Source organism: Anomaloglossus baeobatrachus, chromosome 1 (genome assembly GCF_048569485.1).
Source record: "Anomaloglossus baeobatrachus isolate aAnoBae1 chromosome 1, aAnoBae1.hap1, whole genome shotgun sequence".
Classification (NCBI taxonomy): Eukaryota; Metazoa; Chordata; class Amphibia; order Anura; family Aromobatidae; genus Anomaloglossus; species Anomaloglossus baeobatrachus.
In genome coordinates, this window is record NC_134353.1 from 768,103,291 (window position 1) to 768,127,484 (window position 24,194).

At 49.3% G+C, this 24,194-nt stretch overlaps 1 protein-coding gene across 1 annotated transcript in view; it reads left to right on the forward strand.

The window, feature by feature from the left end:
• LOC142251937 (uncharacterized) overlaps positions 1 to 21,224 on the forward strand; it is a 196,233-nt gene extending 175,009 nt beyond the window's left edge. Inside the window, exons 24-27 of the mRNA XM_075324984.1 lie at positions 1,649 to 1,675; positions 2,820 to 2,898; positions 10,615 to 10,824; positions 20,810 to 21,224. Of these exons, the coding sequence (XP_075181099.1) occupies positions 1,649 to 1,675; positions 2,820 to 2,898; positions 10,615 to 10,824; positions 20,810 to 20,866 (373 nt within the window). The 3' untranslated portion in view covers positions 20,867 to 21,224. The remainder of the gene's footprint in view (positions 1 to 1,648; positions 1,676 to 2,819; positions 2,899 to 10,614; positions 10,825 to 20,809) is intronic.
• The last annotated feature ends 2,970 nt before the right edge of the window (positions 21,225 to 24,194 follow it).

Here is a 24,194-nt window from a genome sequence, read left to right on the forward strand (position 1 = left end):
ACCAAAACGGATCATTGTTTTGCAGCATCAGTCACATCAGTTGTGCCACTATCTGCAACGTATCCGCTGCATCAGTGACACAACTGACTGTAACGGATGCAAAACAACGCAAGTGTAAAAGCAGCCTTAGCCAACTTTGCGGCATTAAAGGCAGACGATCAGTAAATATTTTCCAATCAGTTTAATAGCTGGTTTACACAGGCAGACCTCCTTTAATAATAAGCCTTGAGTGATCTAGGTTACTCAATTCAGTGGTCTCCCATTGTTCTTGACAGCATGAGTCTTGTGTATACAGGACTCGCACTGCCAAGAACAATGTCAATAATGTCGGCAATGATAACAATGGCCACCTATGTGTATTGAATAATTTATTACCAATCAGCATAATTTATTACAGGTCCATAAGCACGGTCTGCTTGTGTTAACAGTATTCAGTGCACGTAGGCCGCCATTATTCTCGGCAGCACAAGTCCTGTATACACAGGACTATGCGCTGCAAAGAACAATGATGTTTTCAGCAAACCAAAAGATCATTTCACCAGACAACTGAGCATTTTGCATGTTTGTTGGGTGATCAGCAACCAGTGCGCCTTAAATCGCTCGTTCACTATAATTGGACTTTTAAATTAAAATTAATTGGCCATCTGCATTATAGTAAGTCATGTAGAGCAACAGGAAAATGTGGCTTCATCGCACTTTCCGATAGGGCTGATTCCCCCATCCCACATTCTGCAGTTGCCAGCAGGACCTGCTTTATAACCGTGAGCCTAAATCACAAAGGATTTCCCTAAATGGAACAATACGTGTTATGGAAATGAAATAAGAATGTTATACTCGGAGCAATCAACCCACCTCGCCCTCAATTTTTGGACTTTCTTTCTAACCTGATTAGCTGCTATAAGCAACTCCATCACTTTTACTTCAATGTCAAGATAAAATCCATCTTCCCTGTATGTAAAGTTATTCCGTGTATTCAAAATGGCATGGTCCTCATGAAGATGCCCATAGAGAAGAGATTATAACCACACTGACTTGGATAAAAAAAGACTAGATTTACATACGGGAAATAGGGGGCTTTATCTCGGGAATGGTGGACACATAAACGAAATACAAACAATTTCAGATTCAGCACACCAGCTTGCTTACACCAGGCAAAAAGATTTATAGAAAACAATAAGTCCTTTTTAAGGGGTTTTCAGGGATCTCACTTTTCATGGCCTATCTTTTACGGTGTCCGTGCACGAGATAGTTGAATGGCTCGCCTCTTCTCTGACATTGTTTGTCTGGGAAGAGTTTGGATCCCCCCAAACATATCAGAGAGTTGATTGGTCGTTTGGAAATTGGAAGTCTTGACAGTGTCGAAGAGGTTCCACAAACACCATCAGCAACCACCCCACTAATCTAATATTGATGACCTAAAATGTAGAAATTGCTATTGGTAAGACAAAAAAATAACTCAATTTAGATTCAAGAAGAACAAACCATTTTAATTTCTGCTGTTTCCAAAATCAAATCTTTTTTTAAATAAGGCTGAATGTTTTCTAGACACCGCTGCATGTTGTTAATTACATTTTTTTTTTATTGTTTTTTTACTTTGTTGCTTCCCCTCTCTGGAATTTTGCATTTAAGTAGCTGTTTATTTCTACAGATGCAAGGTGGATTTTCTAAGAGAAAGGTAACTGGTTAAATAGTTGAAATGTGGAGGTCTAGTTGTAGATAACCATCATATAACACTGCTGCATGTTTATAGGAAGCACGGGGGCATTTATAAAGGCCAGAAAAAAACAAAGAAGGTAGTAGTGTCATCCATAGCTTCCACTTACACATGCATAGATCTGAGCCAAATCCAACCCTTCTAGTCCTCATTTCTGGTCAAATAGACTTTTTCATAGTTTTGTCAGATTTCCCTCAGATTGATTACCTATTAACTGCCAAATTTATGATTAGGCCCGGTGCAAACGCAGCGTGAATCTAGCTATAAATCACTTATGTAAGCTTAATCGTGCTACATGTAGGAAGCCTCTGTGCTGTTCTAAATGTCCCCAATATTGCATCTTCCAACATCATCATCACTAACATAACGGACATGTAAGTAGGTGGCAATAGTCAGAGATTACGCATGATTGTGCCAGCATTGTGCCATATGCCACTCCTAGGATGTACACTAGTGATGGGGCCACACATACCTATCATATCAATGTCAGTATGTAAACTGATCTGGGTTATATTGTATCTGGAAACTGTAGGTGCAAACATCTTGTATCTGCTTTGCTGCAGATCACATAATGATGTCTGATTAATCATTGCATTAAAGGGATTGTCTAGCACGACTTGCTTCCTCATTGGAGGTGAGCAAAACTGAAAACGTTCCAACCTCAATACCGGTAGAGAGGCATGGATGATCGGCAGGTATTGGGCCAATGCCCGGTTCCTTACCTACATCTTGGCAGGTAATTGGGGTCCAACCTGATCAGCAACACTCACTTCAAATGTAGTAGTGAGTGGATAACTCCTTTTAAGATCTGCAGGTAAAGGGGCAGACATTATGTACATCTTGGTAAGGACTAAAATGTCACCAGATAATGGAATCAGTGACTTGTATGTATACTACATTGATATCCGTAAAAACGACTTTTTGCCCCACAGACTACTAGCCGTCACACTGCTTTATGTGATGTTTTTAGCAGTAAAACCTAAAATATTAGAATATGAAATACTTTTCAATATAAGTCACAATGCTCCTTTTCTGTGTATTAATATCATTTCTTATCATTTCTATCACATTCATTGATTTGCCAACTTTTGTGTATTTTGTGCAGAAGTTTGTCTAGGAGTAAAGCCTCAGAAAGTCACAGGAACCCAGAGAGATCTGGCTCAGCAGTCCGGAGATTGTCACTGGTAAGATCCTGCTTGCGGTGGAATTACCAACCAACCAACTAGCCAACCAAATATTGGTCACAAGGGCTTATCAAACCTAGTGCAAGGACAAAGTGGAGCTGTCCCTATAACAAGCAATCACATTCCAGCTCACGTTTCAGATGTCCATTGTAAAATAAACCTGCATGGTTATTATGAGCAAAGACACCACTTTTTAGTGTCCTCTTTTAGATAAGTGTCCCCCATTAGATGTCTTTGTTAGTGATGAGCGTGCACTACCATGCTCAGGTGCTCAGTACTCATAACCAGCAATCGGACCCTCAGACAGGCTCTTCCTGTGTATCGCATATATTAGAAGTCAATAGAGAATGGAAGCATTTTTTTGGAAGATTTTCTGTAAAAATGCTTTAGTTTCCCATTAACTTCCATTATACTCTGTACATGAGTCATGCCTGTAAGTTTGCCGATGAGCACCCGAGCACGGTAGAAGCGATGGAAGAGGATGGCTTTACAAGGATACCGTATTTTTCGCTTTATAAGACGCACCTGATTATAAGACGCACCCCCAAATTTGGTGAAGGAATAGAGAATTTTTTAATAAATTGGGTCCGTCTTATAATGCCAGTGTCCGTCTAACAAATCATATAGGGTATATGTCCCTCATAGCCCCCCCATCCTAAAATTAGCCCCCTTAATCTGGATTTGGCCACCTTTATTGAATATAGCCCCCTTGTGCTAGCACACGTTCCCCAGTGATGCCACATGTCCCCTATGGCTGGCACACGGCCCCCTGTGGCTGGCACACTGCCCCCTATTGCTGGCATACGGCCCACTGTGGCTGGCACACGGCCCACTATTGCTGCACACAGCCCACTATTGCTGCACACAGCCCCCTGTGGCTGGCACACGGCCCCCTGTGGCTGGCACACTGCCCCCTATTGCTGGCATACGGCCCACTGTGGCTGGTACACGGCCCACTATTGCTGCACACAGCCCACTATTGCTGCACACAGCCCCCTGTGGCTGGCACACGGCCCACTATTGCTGCACATGGCCCCCTGTGGCTGGCACACGGCCCACTATTCCTGCACACGGCCCCCTGTGGCTGGCACACAGCCCACTATTGCTGCACACGGCCCCCTGTGGCTTGCACACATCACCTTGTGTTAGATATCGCCCCCAGGCTGCTGCTTTTAGTAAAATAAAACACTCTTTCCTTACCTTCTCAGCGCTGTCCCTCCTCGTGTCTCCCTCCGTGCTTGTGAGCTCCGGCTTCCTCCACTTCCTGGTTCTCGGCGCCAGTCATGTGATCGGCACAGCAGAGTGATATCATCTCTGCGTGCCTGATCACAGACAGCAGCAGAGACACCGGGAGATCAGCGCTGGAGGAGGTGAGTAAAGAGTGTTTTATTTTACTATGTGCAGCAGCATGGGGGCCATATCTAACAAAGGGGGGTATGTGTCATCAAAGGAGGGTGCAGGCAGATTTAATATGCGCCGCTCCCCCAGCCCATCGCCGAGGTGCGGTTTCAGCACCACGGTGATGGACAGCGGCAGTGCATATTATATGAGGGGAAGCAGGAGATCAAAGGCTCCCTCCCGCAGCTTCACCAGCCCCCAGAACCGCTCCAGAGTGGACCCTGCAGTGTGTGTATGTATATGTATATGTATATGTATATATATATATATATATATATATATATAATTAATAATTCGGTAATTTACAGAATATATAACAATGATGATCTTTTATGCATTGACAGGTTATTCATCAAATGATTTTTATTAGTTTTGGGAAGATTTAAAATGAAACAAACAAATGTAAGATTTCTTTGTCGCTCCATTGGGAGACCCAGCCAATTGGGTGTATAGCTACTGCCTCCGGAGGCCACACAAAGTATTACACTCAAAAGTGTAAACCCCTCCCCTCTGCTATACACCCTCCCGTGCATCACGGGCTCCTCAGTTTTTATGCTTTGTGCGAAGGAGGCTGACATCCACGCATAGCTCCACATCTTAGTCAGCAGCAGCTGCTGACTAGGTCGGATGGAAGAAAAGAGGGCCCATAACAGGGCCCCCAGCATGCTCCCTTCTCACCCCACTCTGGTCGGCGGTGTTTGTTAAGGTTGAGGTACCCATTGCGGGTACATAGGCAGGAGCCACATGCTGTTTTCCTTCCCCATCCCTTAAGGGCTCTGGGTGAAGTGGGATCCTAATCGGTCTCCAGGCACTGGGACCGTGCTCCCTCCGCAGCCCCTGGGGAATCTGCTGGATAGGAGCCGGGTATCGTCAGGGACAAGGCCCTGCTACTCTGAGGTACTCTGTGTCCCCGTGGGGACCGCGCATGGAGCGCTTGTGCCATACACACTGCAGCACTGCTGGGTGTGTTAGTGCGCCGGGGACTACCGCGCCGGCCGTGCTTATTTGCCGGCCGCGCTTATAACTTTAGTCCCCGGCTTTTGCGGCCTAGTTTCGCTTATTCCCGCCCACAGGCCTGCCAGTCAGGGGAAGGGCGGGACGCTGCACAGGACGGCAGCACTGAGGGCTGGAGCATACTCTGTATCCTCCTCCCCCCTCACTCAGCACAGTGGGGCACTAGATTCCCGCACTTTCTAGGGCACGCCCACGGCCCCCTCCTCCCCACAGAACGCCGGCAGCCATTCCTGTCAGCACTTCTGACGCTGGAGAGGAGAGACAACATCAGAGGGGCCCGGGCACGGATTCTGGTGATCACACAACCGCTGTGAGCGGTCGGTAAGCAGCACCCGAGGTGCTGGCCCCACTGAGTGCCGAAGTGTATATATATATATATGCTTGTTGTATGGTCGCACTGTTGATTTTTGGCTACTCCTAGAGAAGCCTTACAGTCCAGCCCCGGGCACTGTTCAATCATTATACCACCCCCGGACCTGCCAGTCAGGAGGAAGGGCGGGACAGCCGGGCTGACGCAGACAGTGAGGGCCGGAGCACACTTCGCTGTCCTCCGTCCCCCTCACTAATCACGCTACGGAACTGATCCCCTCAAGGACTCAGTGTCCCCTTGGGGACGGTGCAGAGAGCAGCTTCGCCTCAGACTTGGCGACTACCGCGCCGACCGCGCCTGCTTGCCGGCCGCGGTCTGTAACTTTAGTTCCCGGCTTTTGCGGCCTAGCGCCTTAAACTCCCGTCCCTGGCCCTGCCAGTCAGGGGGAAGGGCAGGACGGTCAGTCGGAGGCTAGCAGTGACGGCTGGAGCACACTTGGCTGTCCTCCGCCTCCCTCACGTTTCGCTCAGGGCACCAGATTCCCGCACTTTTGGGGTTACGCCCACGGCTCCCCCCTCCACTGTACACGCCGACAGCCATGTTTTCAGCAGCACATACTGCTTCAGGGTCGGTACACCAGGGGGCTTCTTCTCGATGCTGGGCCCCCTAGAGTGATGAACTGTATATGTGATACACTGTATATATGGCTATATAATGTTTGAATGCAGTTTCACTGGTTGAGCTTCGCCGGCGTTCCCTGTCCAGACAGCAGGGACAGAGTTACAGCTTTGCTGAGAAACTCTCTGGGTCATTTTCACTATCCATGTCTCAGGCTATGGACAAATGGTCGGCTAAGAGACTAGGAGTTTGCAGTCCAGACCGGCCCCTTACACAGGCCCCGGGCACTGCGGGATCGCCCCAGGCCTCCCTCGGTCTGCGACGAAGCGTGTTCCTGGGGTGGCCTCTAGTTATTACGTGGTAAACTCCAGCACGAACCGCAGTCCCAGTCCGGCTAAGCAGCCTTGCTTGGAATCTTCCCCGACTTCTAGGGTCTCAGCTTGAGGACCCTCTAGAGGATGGGGCGGAGGTCGCAACCCAGGACTCTGTCCGGACGTGGCTCTCAAGGCTTCACAGATTCTGTCCAGAAGCACACCTTCCCGGACAAGCGTTTTACTGAACGCCTTATAACACACGTTGTCCCTTCCCCTCTGACGTTGTTAAGGTTTCGGCTCAGTGTCATAAGGTGCCCGCCAGTCTCGGACTGGCGGCTAGATCAGTAGTAGCAGTGGCTGGCGGGTCCACGCTCAAGAATGCCACGGACAGACAGATAGAACTCCTAATGGGATCCATCTATGAAGCCATAGGCGCGTCCGTTGCCCCAGCCTTTGCAGGGGTGGGCACTCCAGGCTATCTCAGCTGCTCTGTCTCAGATCAATGCGGTCACCCTGTGCTCCGCAATTAGCGTCTTTGACGTCTCAGGCGGTGGTATTTTCATCCTCCGCCGTGCACAGAGAACCTTTTCTGCATGGCGGTCCAGGTCAGGGGAGTGGTCCCCACATGTCCAAGACCGATGTAGGAGACATTCTGTCTTACGGTCACAGGATAGAGCTCAGTTCTCGTCCTCCGACTCGTTGCTTCACAGCATCTCCGTCCCCCGAGCGAGCCGATGCACGTTTCCAGTCGGTGAACACTCCGAAGGCAGGAGGAGTTGCGATCCTCGTTCCCCTTCAAGAACGTAGTCGTGGTTTTTTACTCCAGCTTGTTCGTGGTACCAGATAGGACGGATCACTCCGCCCCGTTCTGGACTTCACACGGCTCAACGGACAGAGAACCTGACGGTTCCGGATGGAATCTCTCCGCTTGCCATCACCTTTGATGGCCCAAGGAGGTTTCCTAGCATCAATCGACATCAGGGATGCTTATCTCCACGTGCCGTTTGTACCAGAATATCAGCGCTTCCTGCGCTTCGCCATAGGGAACGAACACCTTCAGTTCGTGGCACTAACTTTCGGCCTGGTGACAGCCCTACGGGCCTTCACCAAGGTCATGACAACGGTGGTAGCGGTCCTACTCTCTCAGGCAATCTGCTGGTCAAGGCCCCCTCTCGGATGGCATGCCAACACAGACTGAACATTGCTCTAGAGACTCTCCAGAGATTCGGGTGGTTCATCAATTTTTCCTAAGGTCAAAATTGACACCGGCCCAATCACTGACATATCTCGACATGGAGTTTCATACTCTCTCAGCGATAGTGAAGCTTCCGCTGGACAAACAGCGTTCACTGCAGACAGGGGTGCAATCGTTCCTTCGAGCCCAGTCACACCCTTGAGGCGCCTCATGCACTTCCTAGAGAAGTTGGTGGCAGCAATAGAGGCAGCTCCGTTTGCGCAGATTCATCTGCGCCCACTTTAATGGAACTTTCTCCGCAAATGGGACAGCAAATCGACGTCCCTCGACAAGAACGTTGCTCCTTCTCGGGCAGCCATGGCCTCCCTTCAGTGGTGGCTTCTTCCCACTCTTGTCGAAGGAAAAATCCTTCCTGCACACATCCTGGGCTGTGGTCACGGCGGACGCGAGTCTGTCAGGGAGTCTTCCTCCACCACAGGGCTCAGGGTACATGGACTCAGCAGAGTCCTCCCTCCAGATCAATGTTCTGGAGATAAGGGCAGTGTTCTAGCCCTAATAGCGTTCCAGCCATGGCTGGAAGGCGGGCAGATCCGAATTCAGTCGGACAACGCCACGGCGGTGGCATACATCAACCACCAAGGCGGCACAAGCAGTCGGCAAGCCTTCCAGCAAGTCCGGCGGATTCTGCTGTGGGTGGAAGCCACAGCCTCCACCATCTCCGCAGTTCACATCCCGGGTGTAGAAAACTGGGAAGCAGACTTTCTCAGTCGCCAGGGCATGGACGCAGGGGAATGGTCTCTTCGACCGGACGTGTTTCAAGAGATTGTTGCCGCTGGGGGAAGCCGGACGTCGACCTATTGGCGTCCTGGCACAACAACAAGGTCCCGGCATTCATGGCACGTTCTCAAGATCACAGAGCTCTGGCGGCAGACGCATTACTGAATTCTGCGGCCCTCAACCTGACTGCGTAGCCATTGAGTACTGGATCCTAGCGTCTTCAGGGTTATCTCAAGAGGTCATTGCCACTATGAGACAGGCCAAGAAACCAACGTCCGCCAAGATCTACCACAGGACGTGGAAGATCTTCTTATCCTGGTGCTCTGATCAGAGTTTTACTCTCTGGCCATTCGCCTTGCCCACTTTCTGTCCTTCCTTCAATCCGGAATGGAAAAGGGGTTGTCTCTCGGTTCCCTTAAGGGACAAGTTTCGGCGCTTTCTGTGTTTGTGTTTCAAAAGCGTCTAGCCAAACTCCCTCAGGTACGCACGTTCCTGCAGGGGGTTTGCCACATAGTCCCTCCTTACAAGCGTCGGCTAGAACCCTGGGATCTGAACAGGGTGATACCGGCTCTTCAGAATCCACCCTTCGAGCCAATGAGGGATACTCTCTTTCACGCCTTTCGCAGAGGGTGGTCTTCCTAGTGGCAGTCACGTCACTCCGCAGAGTGTCTGACATAGCAGCGCTGTCATGTAAAGTCCCCCTTCCTGGTGTTTCGCCAGGACAAGCTGGTTCTGCGTTCGGTTCTGGAATTTCTCCCGAAGGTGGTATCCTCTGTTCATCTCAATCAGGATATCTTCTTACCTTCTTTTTGTCTCATCCGGTTCACCAACGTGAAAAGGATTTGCACTTGTTAGGTCTGGTGAGAGCACTCAGACTCTACATTTCTTGTACGGCGCTCTTGCGCCACTCGGATGCGCTCTTGTCCTTGTCGCTGACCAGCGTAAAGGGTCGCAAGCTCCCAAGTCAACTTGGCTCGGTGGATCAAGGAACCAATTCTTGAAGCCTACCGTTCTGCTGGGCTTCCGGTTCCTTCAAGGCTGAAGGCTCATTCTCCCAGAGCCGTGGGTGCGCCCTGGGCGTTGCTGCACCAGGCTACGGCTCAGCAGGTGTGTAAAGCGACTACCTGGTTGAGTCTGCACGCTTTCACGGAGCACTATCTAGTGCATACCTACGCTCTGCAGATGCCAGCTTAGGTAGGCGAGTCCTTCAGGCGGCGGTTGCCCACCTGTAGGAAGGGGCCGTTTTACGGCTCTATTACGAGGTATTCTTTTACCCACCCAGGGACTGCTTTTGGACGTCCCAATTGTCTGGGTCTCCCAATGGAGCGACAAAGAAGAAGGGAATTTTGTTTACTTACCGTAAATTCCTTTTCTTCTAGCTCCAATTGGGAGACCCAGCACCCGCCCCTGTTCCCTTCGGGCTGTTATTCTTTGTGTACACATGTTGTTCAGATTGAATTGTTCTTGGTCATGGTTTCAGTTCTCCGAACATCCTTCGGATTGAATTTACCTTAGACCAATTTATAAGTTTCCTCCTTCCTGCTTTTGCACCAAAACTGAGGAGCCCGTGATGCACGGGAGGGTGTATAGCAGAGGGGAGGGGTTTACACTTTTGAGTGTAATACTTTGTGTGGCCTCCGGAGGCAGTAGCTATACACCCAATTGGCTGGGTCTCCCAATTGGAGCTAGAAGAAAAGGAATTTACGGTAAGTAAACAAAATTCCCTTCTTTGTCAAAATAAAAGAAAATATTAAGAAAAGGAGGGGAAAAGAAGAGGAAAGGGCAATTTTGGAAAAACGAGGGACATTGGAAAAAAAATAAAAACATAATAGAGTACGTCAACTAAAGCTATACTGCAATGATTAAAACTGAAAAAGAGATTATATTTAAAGAGGCATATTTTTAGGGGGATAAAGAGTGTTCCAAAGAGCCCATCTTGTGTCATCGCTTTGTAAAGCATTATTTCTGATAGCGTAAGGGTTCTCAAGCAGGTTACATGTGGTAACTTTATCAATTATTTCTGAAAGAGAAGGAATACAAGTTTGTATCCATTTAGTAGTGACAGGTTATTGATACTTTCATCATGGCAGGAAAGGAAGGACAACTCCCACCTGCGGTCAGCCTCCAGCCCATCGCTCGGTGGCACTGTGGCGCAGCATGATTTCAGTGCACTGAAGATTCTGCGCAATTTGCAAGGGAGAGTGAAGGAGCTGCGGGCAGATAACGGAGGATACCATGGTAGGAGCATGGAGGATCTGAGTATACTAAGGACTGATTTAGGAGGCTCATATCGAGAGAAGGTAAGTGTTTTCAGAGGTTTGTTTTCCTCTGCAGTGTAGGTATGCCACAATGCAAATACTGCATTTTTCTATGGCAAGTTTTCTTTTACGTATTGGTGGCATTAGACAATATGTTGTTTATGTGAACTCAGTAGTATACGAATGTCCATTTCATATTGCAACTAAGTGCATCTAAGCCACGCATTTTTTAAGTGTTTTTACATGCGTTTTTGGTGCAGATTTTTCCCCACTCATTAGTATGGGTGATATCTCCAGCAAAAACGCTGAAAGAATTGACAAACTGCAGATTTAAATCTGCACCAAATCTGCAATGAGAAAATAAACAAAGTATGAATGAGACTTCATGTTTCACATTCACTTTGCTGGCATCAGGAAACCCTACAGGTTTTGTGACAAAACTGCGCAGAAAAAAATTGCAATGTGTGTATTCAGCCTAAGGCTGGTTTCAGACGTCCGTGTTTCAGGTACGTGTGACATCCGTTTTTAACACCTACCTATGTTATTCTATTCTGTTACTCGCACAGCCATGTTTTCACAAGGACTGTTTGACCCCCTCATGACCCAGCGTGGCCTCGCACGCACACACGCAGACATGTCAGTTTTTTTCTCCGGCAGCATGACTGTTACACAGATCGTACACTGATGTGATCCGTGTGACATCAGTGTGACACGTACCGGAGAAAACGTGTCTTTGAAATAAAAAGATTTTCTATATTCACCTGTATCTAGCGCTGTTGTTTTCTTCGTCTCTGCTGCCTCCAGCTCCTGACCTCCGCTCATTATGTTCATTGATTATTCACTCCACTGAGGAGCTGAAAACCGGAGCATCGCTGGAGACCTCAGTGCTGGGGACCACATCGCTGGGGACATGTGGGTATTCAGCTCTGTGTGTGTGTGTGTGTGTGTGTCTGTGTTCAATGTATACATGCATGTGTGCTATGTGTGTACATGTGCTCAGTGTATCCATGTGTGTCTGCCATGTGTGTATACATATGTGTGTACAGTCATGGCCAAAAGTTTTGAGAATGACACCAAAATTATATTTTCACATGATCTGTTGCCCTCTGGTTTTTAATTGTGTTTGTCTGATGTTTACATCACATACAGAAATATAATTGCAATCATATTATGAGTACCAAAAGGTTATATTGACAGTTAGAATGAGATAATGCAGCAAGTCAATATTTGCAGTGTTGACCCTTCTTCTTCAGGACCTCTGCAATTCTCCCTGGCATGCTCTCAATCAACTTCTGGACCAAATCCTGACTGATAGCTGTCCATTCTTGCATAAGCAATGCTTGCATTTTGGCAGAATTTGTTGGTTTTTGTTTGTCCACCCGTCTCTTGATGATTGCCCACAAGTTCTCAATGGGATTAAGATCTGGGGAGTTTCCAGGCCATGGACCCAAAATCTCTGTTTTGTTCCATGAGCCATTTAGTGATCACCTTTGCTTTATGGCAAGGTGCACCATCATGCTGGAAAAGGCATTGTTGGGCGCCAAACTGCTGTTGGACAGTTGGGAGAAGTTGCTCTTGGAGGACATTCTGGTACCATTCTTTATTCATGGCTGTGTTTTTAGGCAAGACTGTGAGTATGCCGATTCCCTTGGCTGAGAAGCAACCCCACACATGAATCGTTTCAGGATGCTTAACAGTTGGCATGAGACAAGACTGGTGGTAGCGCTCACCTCTTCTTCTCCTAATAAGCTGTTTCTTCATCGTTCCTTATGGGAGACCCAGACCATGGGTGTATAGCTTCTGCCTCCGGAGGACACAAAGTACTACACTAAAAGTGTAGCTCCTCCCTCCGGGCTATATACACCCCCTGGATGAGAATCTAACCAGTTCAATGCTTTGTGTTTCAGGAGGTCACACACACACATGCATTTTCTGATTTTTAATTTTTAAGATTTTTGATTTCAAAGTTATGGAAGAAAAGCGGGTCCAGTCTGGACTCCCGGCATGTCCCTTCTCACCCCACTGTGTCGGCGGTGCTGTTAAGGTTGACTTTACAAGGCTGGAGCCTTCACATGCCGCGCTCCTTCACCATCCCTCGGGCTCTGGCTTGAAGTGGGAGCCATCTCGGTCCTCTCTGCTTTGCAGGAGACCGGTCTCCATCCGCAGCCCTGTCAGGTTCCTGCCGGACGGAGCGTTTACCCTCTTCCCAGGGACTTGGCCCTGCATCTCAAAAGCTAAGTATTGAGACGTTTTTCAGGGGTCCCGGGTACATTTATTGTGGGGAGAGTGTGTTTGGTAACTCTGCTGTGTTTTCCGGCCGGCTCTCTAGGTTTTTCCTGAGAACCGTGCCGAGGGTGCCTGCTCGTCGGCCGCATGTAAAAATCTAGGCCCCGGCTTCAGTCGCGGCCTAGTTTCGGTTTCATTCCCTCTGCATGTCAGTTTTTGCAGGGGAGCAGGCGGCGCCGCCCACCGGCCGTTCAGCAGAGGGGAGGACACTCCTCTCTGAGGAGATGTTTCCCTCCCTGTATCTCTCCTTGGCCCTCCAGATTCCCGCTCTTGGGCTAATCCCCGCCCCCCCTCCTCTCTCCAGCGCCATTTTCTCAGCATTCCACACTGATCGGCGCCGGCTGCTGCAGCTACTGCATACAACTGGGGGTCTGAGCTGTGGAATCCGGAGGGCACACAAAAAGCGGTCTGGTAAGCCACAACCTCTGGTTGTGGGCTTTATTATACACTCTCAGGGAGAGCATTCTATAGGAGTGTATTATTTACTGCAGAGCCTCCACCTCAGCAGCATGTCTCTCACTAGGAGCAAGGCTGCAAAGCTGTACGCTATATGCACTGCATGTAAGCTCATATTGCCTGAACCGAGCACATACCCACATTGTGATGCCTGTTCTAACATGGTGGTGCCTCAGCCTGGAGCCTCCTCAGGGGTCCCCCCGGCCGCTCCGGCCCCGGTGGCTGAACCCCCGGCTTGGGTAGTGGGACAGCTGTCCCGAACTCTGCTGACCATGCATCAGCCCCCTCAGGGTGCCTCTGCTGCTCCGAGCTCTGCAGAGCTCTCAGAACATGTTTTAGGACCCCGTCCCCCTAAACGGAGACGCAGGGACCCTTCTCCTTCCTCGTCCCACGGCTCTGATTCACGAGCTGAGGTGCAGGGCGAGGAGGATACTTTTACTGTGGGCTCAGACGCTACCTCTATGTACCCCATTGACTTATCTGAGGGTGATGCGGATGTTAGTGATTTGATTGCATCCATTAACTCCGTACTGAACCTTAATCCACCAGTGTCAGAGGAACAAGCCTCTCTGGTAGAGGTTCACCAGTTTACCTCCCCTAAGAGAGCTAGGAGTACGTTTTTTAACCACTCCAGCTTTCAGGCCACTGTTACCAAACCCAGGGCCTGTCCTGACAAACGCTTTCCAAAGCGCAGTTCTGATGATCGTTTTCCCTTTCCACCTGAGGTGGTTAAGGAGTGGGCTCAGTCCCCAAAGGTGGACCCTCCGGTGTCTAGAATCTCAGCCCGGACAGTCGTTTCTGTGGCCGATGGCACCTCTCTTAAGGATCCCACTGACCGCCAGGTTGACCTTCTGGCCAAATCTGTGTATGAGGCGGCAGGAGCCTCGTTCTCCCCGTCTTTTGCAGCAGTGTGGGCTCTTAAGGCAGTCTCTGCCTCTCTGGCGGAGATACATTCCCTCGCCAGGGACTCTATACCCGAGATGGTTGCCTTAACTTCCCAGGCTTCGGCTTTTTCATCCTACGCCATGTCTGCCATTCTAGAGGCTTCTCACCGCACGGCGGTGGCTTCCGCTAATTCTCTCGCGATCCGCAGGATCTTGTGGCTTCGAGAGTGGAAAGCAGATGCTTCTTCTAAGAAGTTCCTTGCTGGACTCCCCTTTGCTGGGTCCCGGCTGTTCGGCGAACAACTGGATGAAATTATCAAGGAAGCTACTGGCGGGAAGAGTACTTCCTTGCCACAAATTAAAACCAGGAAACCTGTCCAGGGCAGGAACCAGTCAAGGTTTCGTTCCTTTCGTTCCTCTAACTGGTCATCCTCTAAGCCCTCAGCTTCGTACACTACCTCAGCCAAGGATCGTAAACCAAACTGGCGCGCGAAGCCGCGTCTTCAAAAGAGCGGAGGAGGCGCTGCCAACAAGGCAGCCTCCTCTTGACTATCTGGCCGAGCCAGCAACGTCCTTGGTCGGTGGCAGGCTCTCCCACTTTGGCGATGTGTGGTTTCAACACGTCTCCGATCAGTGGGTGCGGGATATCATCTCCCACGGCTACAGGATAGAATTTTCTTCCAGCCCGCCAAACAGATTTTTTCTGTCCGCTCCCCCCTGCTCCAAGGCCGCCGCCTTCTCTCAGGCCGTGGCATCCTTGCAGGCCAACGGAGTAATTGTACCGGTTCCCGCCCGGGAATGGTTCAGAGGTTTCTACTCAAACCTCTTCCTAGTCCCCAAGAAGGACGGTTGCTTCCGGCCCATCCTGGATCTCAAGCTTCTCAACAAGCATGTTCAGGTGCGGCACTTTCGCATGGAATCTCTGAGATCGGTCATTGCTTCAATGACCCAAGGAGATTTTCTAGCATCCATCGACATCAGAGATGCCTATCTGCATGTGCCCATTGCGGTTTCACACCAGCGTTGGATACGCTTTGCAATAGGAGAGGAACATTTCCAATTCGTGGCTCTCCCCTTCGGGTTAGCCACGGCCCCTCGTGTTTTCACCAAGGTCATGGCAGCAGTGGTAGCGGTCCTGCATCTCCAGGGGTTGGCAGTGATTCCTTACCTGGACGACCTTCTTGTCAAGGCCTCATCCAGTGCAGACTGTCAGCGGAGTGTCTCGCTCACTCTCGCCACGCTTGTCCAATTCGGGTGGCTTGTCAATCTGCCCAAGTCCACTCTGACCCCGACCCAGGAACTTACGTACCTAGGGATGAAATTCGAGACCCTGCCGGCACTTGTGAAGCTGCCCTTAGTCAAACAGCAGTCCCTTCATCTGGCGGTGCGCTCTCTGCTGAGGCCCCGCCGTCATTCCATCAGGCACCTCATGCAGGTGCTGGGTCAGATGGTGGCGTCAATGGAAGCGGTTCCCTTTGCGCAGTTCCATCTGCGTCCCCTGCAGCTGGACATTCTCCGCTGTTGGGACAAGCGGACCTCTTCCTTGCACAAGCTAGTGGCTCTGTCGCCGCAGACCAGGAGCTCTCTTCAGTGGTGGCTTCAGCCCCTCTCTCTGTCTCAGGGACACTCCTTCCTGACTCCGTCCTGGGTGATCCTCACCACGGATGCCAGCCTCTCCGGCTGGGGAGCAGTATTTCTCCACCACCGAGCACAGGGCACTTGGACTCCGTCCGAATCAGCCCTCTCGATCAATGTGCTGGAAATCAGGGCTGTGCTTCTAGTTCTAGTAGCTTTTCACCACCTGTTGGCAGGCAAGCACATTCGAGTCCAGTCGGACAACGCGACGGCGGTTGCCTACATCAATCACCAGGGCGGAACTCGCAGCCGCCTGGCGATGTTGGAGGTTCAACGAATCCTTCAGTGGACGGAGGACGCCAAGTCCACCATATCCGCAGTCCACATCCCAGGCGTAGAAAACTGGGAGGCCGATTATCTCAGCTGTCAAACCGTGGACGGCAGCGAGTGGGCCCTGCATCCGGCAGTGTTCAAGTCAATCTGCTGCAGGTGGGGAACTCCGGAAGTGGATCTGATGGCGTCCCGGCACAACAACAAGGTTCCGGTTTACGTGGCTCGCTCCCACGATCCTCAGGCCTTCGCAGCGGACGCGCTGGTTCAAGATTGGTCCCAGTTCCGTCTGGCCTATGTGTTTCCACCTCTAGCGCTCTTGCCCAGGGTTCTGCGCAAGATCAGAATGGAGGGCCGTCGGGTCATAATTATTGCTCCAGACTGGCCCAGGCGAGCTTGGTACCCAGACCTGCTCCGTCTGTCCGTAGAAATGCCGTGGCATCTCCCGGACCGCCCAGACCTTCTCTCTCAAGGTCCGTTTTTCCGCCAGAATTCTGCGGCTCTCAGATTGACGGCGTGGCTCTTGAGTCCTGGATCCTGACGGCTTCAGGCATTCCCTCTGAGGTCATCTCCACTATGACTCAGGCTCGGAAGTCTTCTTCGGCCAAGATTTACCACAGGACTTGGAGGATTTTCCTGTCCTGGTGTCGCTCTTCCGGTCATGCTCCTTGGCCGTTCTCCTTGCCGACCATCCTGTCTTTTCTACAGTCCGGTCTGCAGCTAGGACTGTCCCTCAATTCCCTCAAGGGACAGGTGTCGGCTCTGTCGGTATTATTCCAGCGGCGTATCGCCCGACTGGCTCAGGTGCGCACCTTCATGCAAGGCGCATCTCACATCTTTCCACCTTACCGGCGGCCTTTGGATCCCTGGGATCTTAATCTGGTCCTCACAGCCTTACAGAAACCCCCCTTTGAGCCTCTTAGGGAGGTTCCCTTGTTTAGACTTTCACAGAAAGTGGTTTTTCTAGTAGCCTTAACTTCTCTCAGGAGAGTCTCTGATTTGGCTGCGCTCTCTTCGGAGTCGCCTTTTTTGGGGTTTCACCAAGACAAGGTGGTTCTCCGTCCGACTCCGGATTTTCTCCCTAAGGTGGTGTCTTCTTTCCACCTTAACCAGGACATTTCGCTGCCTTCCCTTTGTCCGGCCCCTGTGCATCGCTTTGAGAAGGCATTGCATACCTTGGATTTGGTGCGGGCGCTCCGAATCTATGTGTCGCGCACCGCCACTTTTAGGCGGTGCACCTCACTTTTTGTGCTAACCACGGGTCAGCGCAAGGGTCTCTCGGCTTCTAAACCGACCCTAGCTCGTTGGATTAGGTCGGCCATCTCCGATGCCTACCAGTGTTTTCAGGTGCCCCCTCCGCCAGGGATTAAGGCGCACTCGACCAGAGCTGTCGGTGCCTCCTGGGCTTTCAGGCACCAGGCTACGGCTCAGCAGGTTTGTCAGGCTGCCACCTGGTCTAGTCTGCACACCTTTTCGAAGCACTACCAAGTGCATGCTCATGCTTCGGCAGATGCGAGCTTGGGCAGACGCATCCTTCAGGCGGCTGTCGCCCATTTGTGAAGTTAGGTTTTGCCTACTTCTCAGTTTGGTTTATTTCCCACCCATGGACTGCTTTGAGACCTCCCATGGTCTGGGTCTCCCATAAGGAACGATGAAGAAAAAGAGAATTTTGTTTACTTACCGTAAATTCTTTTTCTTATAGTTCCGACATGGGAGACCCAGCACCCTCCCTGTTGCCTGTTGGCAGTTCTTGTTCCGTGTGTTTCACCGGCTGTTGTTGTAGACAGAGGTTCCGTTTTTCCGAGTTTTACTCTGTCTCTACTTATGGGTGGATGTCCTCCTTCAGCTTTTGCACTAAACTGGTTAGATTCTCATCCAGGGGGTGTATATAGCCCGGAGGGAGGAGCTACACGTTTGAGTGTAGTACTTTGTGTGTCCTCCGGAGGCAGAAGCTATACACCCATGGTCTGGGTCTCCCATGTCGGAACTATAAGAAAAAGAATTTACGGTAAGTAAACAAAATTCTCTTTTTTCCAGATGTCCCAAACAATCGAAAAGGGGATTCATCTGAGAAAATGACTTTACCCCAGTCCTCAGCAGTCCACTCTCTGTACCTTTTGCAGAATATCAGTCGGTCCCTGATGTTTTTTCTGGAGAGAAGTGGCTTCTTTGCTGCCCTCCATGAAACCAGGCCTTGCTCAAAGAGTCTCCGCCTCACAGTGCGTGCAGAAGCACTCACACCAGTCTGTTGCCATTGCTGAGCTAGCTCGGCACTGCTGGTAGTCCGATCCCGCAACTGAAACAGTTTTAAGATACGGTCCTGGCGTTTGCTGGTCCTTCTTGTGCGCCCTGGAGCCTTTTTGGCAACAATGGAAGCTCTCTCCTTGAAGTTCTTGATGATGCGATAGATTGTTGACTGAGGTGCAATCTTTGTAGCTGCGATACTCTTCCCTGTTAGGCCATTTTTGTGCAGAGCAATGATGGCTGCACGTGTTTCTTTAAAGATAACCATGGTTAACTGAAGAGAAACAATGATTCCAAGCACCAGCCTCCTTTTAAAGTGTCCAGTGGTGTCATTCTTACTTAATCATGACTGATTAATTGCCAGCCCTGTCCTCATCAACACCCACACCTGTGTTAATGAAACAATCACTAAAACAATGTTAGCTGCTCCTTTTAAGGCAGGAATGCAATGATGTTGAAATGTGTTTTGGGGGTTAAAGTTCATTTTCTTAGCCAATATTGACTTTGCAAGTAATTACTGTTAAGCTGATCACTCTTTATGACATTCTGGAGTATATGCAAATTGCCATTAGAAAAACAAGCAGTAGACTTTGTAAAAATTAATATTTGTAGCATTCTCAAAACTTTTGGCCATGACTGTATGTGTGCTCAATGTATAAGTGTGGGTGCTATGTGTGTGCTATATATATGTGTGTGTGTGTGTGTGTGTGTGTGTGTGTGTGTGTGTTGAGGACCTGGAAGCCGGATCATCACGGGGACAGTATTGGGGACTCATCAGAGTTCCCAATGAATTCTGATGAACCCGTGAAGTCACCATCCTGACACCTGCAGTAGCGCAGATTTCGCGGGGGTGTCATCAGGATGTCATCAGAGTTCATTGGGAACTCCAATGACCTCCTGCATGTCACTGCACACACACTGCTTGCTTTGTGAATACTCACCTGTCCCTGTGATGCTGTCCCCGGTGGTGCTGTACCCAGCACTGACCCCTCAATGCTCCTCACTGCGCTGAATATTCTATGAAAATAATGAATGGCGGTCAGGACCAGGAGGCAGCAGAGCAGAAGAAAACAACGCTCTATACAGGTAAATATAGAAAATCTTTTTATGTAAAAGACCCGTGTTTTCTCCAGTACATGTGACACATATGACACATGTATGACCATAACCATGCGTGTGACTTGTACCTGATTAAACACAGACGACTGAAACCGGCCTAAAGGCCGCTTTACACACTGCGATATCGGTACCGATATCGCCATCATGCGTACCCGCCCCCATCTGTTGTGCGACACGGGCAAATCGCTGCCCGTGTCGCACAACATCGCCCGGACCCGTCACACTACTTACCTTCTCTGCGACGTCGCTGTGACCGGCGATCCGCCTCCTTTCTAAGGGGGCGGTTCGTTCAGCGTCACAGCAACGTCACTGCAGCGTCACTGAACCACCCACCGCCCAATAGAAGCGGAGGGGCGGAGATGAGCGGGACGAATATCCCGCCCGCCTCCTTCCTTCCGCATTGTGGCCGGGAGGCAGGTAAGGAGAGCTTCCTCGTTCCTGCGGTGTCACACGGAGCGATGTGTGCTGCCGCAGGAACGAGGAACAACTTCGTTACTGCTGCAGTAACGATAGTTGAGAATGGACCCCCATGTCGCCGATGAGCGATTTTGCACGTTTTGGCGACGATGCAAAATCGCTCATAGGTGTCACACGCAACGGCATCGCTAATGCGGCCGGATGTGCGTCACCAATTCCGTGACCCCAACGAGATCGCTGTAGCAATCTCGTAGCGTGTAAAGCCCGCTTTAGAATAAGCAACTTTGCAATGCACAGCACCTCCAGGCTCTTTTCAATTGATCACTGTAAGCACTGATCCTCCAGCTGACCTGTTTACATGGGAAGAGATGCAGCCAATATTTCTATATCTCAAGGTGTCCAAACAGCGTTGTGCCTGGTAGTGGCACATCTCTTATAGGTGAGCATGTTCCCTCTACCACCTATTTGTCTGCAGATGTATAACATCCTTTTTGTTATTGTTCTGCTCTATGGCTTGCCTCGGTTTTTTCTTTTTTTTTGTTTCTAGTGATTTCTATTGTAAGGATGCCCGGAGAACGCCTTTTATTAAGCATTTTGAAATTCTTCGTTATTCCTATCTCCTCCCCAGGGGTTGCTTCCCTGCTTTCTTATGCTCCTATATTCGTTGTGACCTACTTCTATAATAAAAATACATTTCTTTGATTTCTTTATTTTAGCGACCTATTATAATGGAACGACCCACATCACACATCCAAGGATATATGAGAAAATAAATCTCATGTGAAATGAGACAATGAAAGAAAGTCAAACATGAAGATTAGAAGCCATAGCCCTGAGAATCTGTTCATCCCTCTGGTGCCACAATATCAAGGAACTGTATATTTTCATTTACTAATCTGTACTAAACTGTACTGTGTATTTTTTCCAGTATTGATGCTAGAGGTGTGTATTATCACACTGATGGAATAACCTGAAACATTATGTAACACTGTGAAATTACCTTATATACTGTGAAAATCAGCATTTAGAAATAATACGGAACTGTCCTGTAATCTGCCATAGTCGGGTGTAATAACGTGGTTTGTGGTATCCTTAGTGCATGTATTATTTATATTTTAGGGTAAAGAGTATAACACTGTGCTTTAGCATTTATACATGGTTGTCTGGGTCTGTACTGGTTTTGTATTTTTATTAAAACGCCTTTTGTATTTTTTTCTACCTTTTGTTGTTTTTCATGTAATGCTGCTAACCGCTACGCAGAACAAATCTACCCTGTATAGTAGTATCAAACTGGCACATGTACATGAGATGTTGGGAGAATGCCACCCCAAGCTACATACGTATCCAGGAGCGGGAAAAAACAAGTGCCAGACGCCTCTCACAACAGGTTAGGCTGAGTTCACATGTCCAGTAATCATCAGAACGGATCCAGCAGTAATCTGTTGGCAAAAAAAGTTGTGCAGACACAACTTTTTTTGCCGGATTTTAAAAAACTGATTGCAGCTAGATCCGTTTTTTTTTTACATTGAAATGTATGGAAAATGGATCCGTTAATTAACCATCCATGTTTCATTAATTTGAAAAGGATTCATTTTTTGCTTACTGTATCAGTTTGGAATGGAAAATAATAATTGGCTAATAAACGGATGCATTATTCATAGACTTTAATGTAAAAAAAAAAAAATAGATCAAGCTGAAATTAGTTTTTTAAAAATGGACATAAAATTTGTATCTGCACAACTTTTTGTAACGGGATTTCTGCTACATCTGTTCTAATGGATGGTTACTGGACATGTGAACATAGGTCCAGGCCAAACTGGGAGACATGTACCTTCCATCCCGCACCACACCCTTCACTGTGTTATCTAAGCCCCCCTTTCTTTATTTAAGCCTGAGGTGGTGGACATATTGTATGCCAAACATTGGACTCGGGACAGGGAATCTGTATTCAGACAGGGCATAAGGGTGGTATACTGTAATGCCGGTACCAGCGGCCCCGCACGGTCCTGCCCCCCTCCCCCGCCAGGGACATAGGCACATGCACTCTCCTGGACACTCAGTGGTGGCTTCTGTGTTCCCGGTAACTGCCACCAGCTCCCAGGGCCTGCGTATGCTGCGCAGGTCTTCTGAAAGCATGATTATGGCACACACCTATTCCTAAAGGGCCAGTGTACCCTAACTCGAATATGCATGTCAGCCAATGGCTGAAAAGTTCTAGGTAATTAAGGCATCCTCCCCGATGGGAGGTACCTGGGAAACGTGGTCTAACTTTAGAAACGCGTTAGTTGTCAGGTCCCTTACCCATGTGCTGTTGCTTCCACTGTACCTCTAGCACGTCTACATTTTAGCACCTGCCGTACCTGCTAATGCACCAATCCATACCAGCCATGCCCACTGTATCAGTCGTATCTGACGTACCTGCTGCACCTGCTGTCCCCTCCGTGCGTGCTGTTCCAACTGTACCTGCTGCATCGGTCAATACCTGCCTTCCCGGCTACACCTGCCTTATCAGACGAATCCTCCTTACCTGCTGGTCCCTGCCACTCAGTCTGCATCAGCCATTCCAGCTACATCTATCCACATAGACTGTCTGTGTCCGTATCTGTGTTCCAAAAGTCAAATAACGCTCCTGCCCTTCCGAGCCCTGTGGCAATCATGATCCGATTCCGAAGGGCATTCATAAAGAAGTGGTCATCAGTGTGGGATGAGACTAGAGAGTGTCTTCTTCTATGCCTTTCTGTAACTCTTCAAGTCTCTCTGTATCTCAGTTGCCACCTACTGATGACACTATAAGCTCAGTGGCCACTTCCATCTGTGAACATCCTGCTTGAAGCCTCACAATGACGAGGTACTGTTGATCAAATGTTGGGTGTCATCTTGGTCTCATGATGTCAAAATGTGAGCAGCATGATGAGGAGGAGTGTTCAAATAACAATTCTAATGGAACTCCGACATTTAGTGGGCAAATCATAGATCAAACACCTGTTGTGAATTTTGCCATTAAGCTTCTTGTTAACCTCTTCACGACACATGACATACTGGGTACGTCATGGATCATGTGAGGTTAATCCCCGCCGTCTGCCGTGGGCAGTCCGCGGCGATCCGCACACATCTCAGCTGATTTCAATAGCTGACATGTGTGCCTGCTAGGCGCAAGTGGAATCGTGTTCCACCCGCGCCTATTAACCCCTTACATCTCACTGTCAAATAATGACAGCGAAATGTAAGAGTGTGCTGCCATAAGGATAACTTACCCACCCCCATCAACCCCATCACCCCCATGACTCCTGTAGCTATCATGAGTCACTTTCTCTCACTGCCGGCAGAGGGCAGTGTGTGAGAGTAAGGCCGGCTTCACACTTGCAATTAACTCGCTCGAGTGCAATGAGAGAAATTCTCGCATTGCACTCAGACCCATGTTAATCAATGAGGCAGCTCCCATCTGCTATTTTTTTTCTCAGTCCAAATCGGACTGAGAAAAAAAATCGCAGCATGCTGCATTTTGGTGAGTTTCACGCGCGAGTCACTCCAATGAAAGTCAATGGGTGCGTGAAAAAAAACGGATGTCACACGAACGGCACACACACACCATCCTAGTGACATCCGTTTTTATAAATACATTTATCGCATGTTGCAGAAAACACTGGAAATGAGTGAGGTCTGTCGATGTCGGTCTCTCTGTCAGTCGGTCTCTCTCTCTGTCTGTCCATCTCTCTGTTGGTCTATCCCTCACCCCCCTCTCTCATACTCACCGATCACCGGCACGGCGCTGCACGTCGTTCACACTGCTCCGGCGGCTTTTCCTCTTTTGAAAAAGCCGGCCGCTCATTATTCTATCTAGTATTCACTGCTTTCCCCGCCCACTAGCGCCTATGATTGGTTGCAGTCAGACATGCCCCCACGTTGAGTGACATCTGTCTCACTGCAACCAATCACAGCTGCTGGTGGGCGTGTCTATAACGTGCAGTAAATTAAATAAATAATTTTAAAAAAACGGTGTGCAGTTCCCCCCAATTTTGATACCAGCCAGGGTAAAGCCACACGGCAGGAGGCTGGTATTGCCCCCCCCCACCCTAACAATATCAGCCAGCAGCCGCCCGG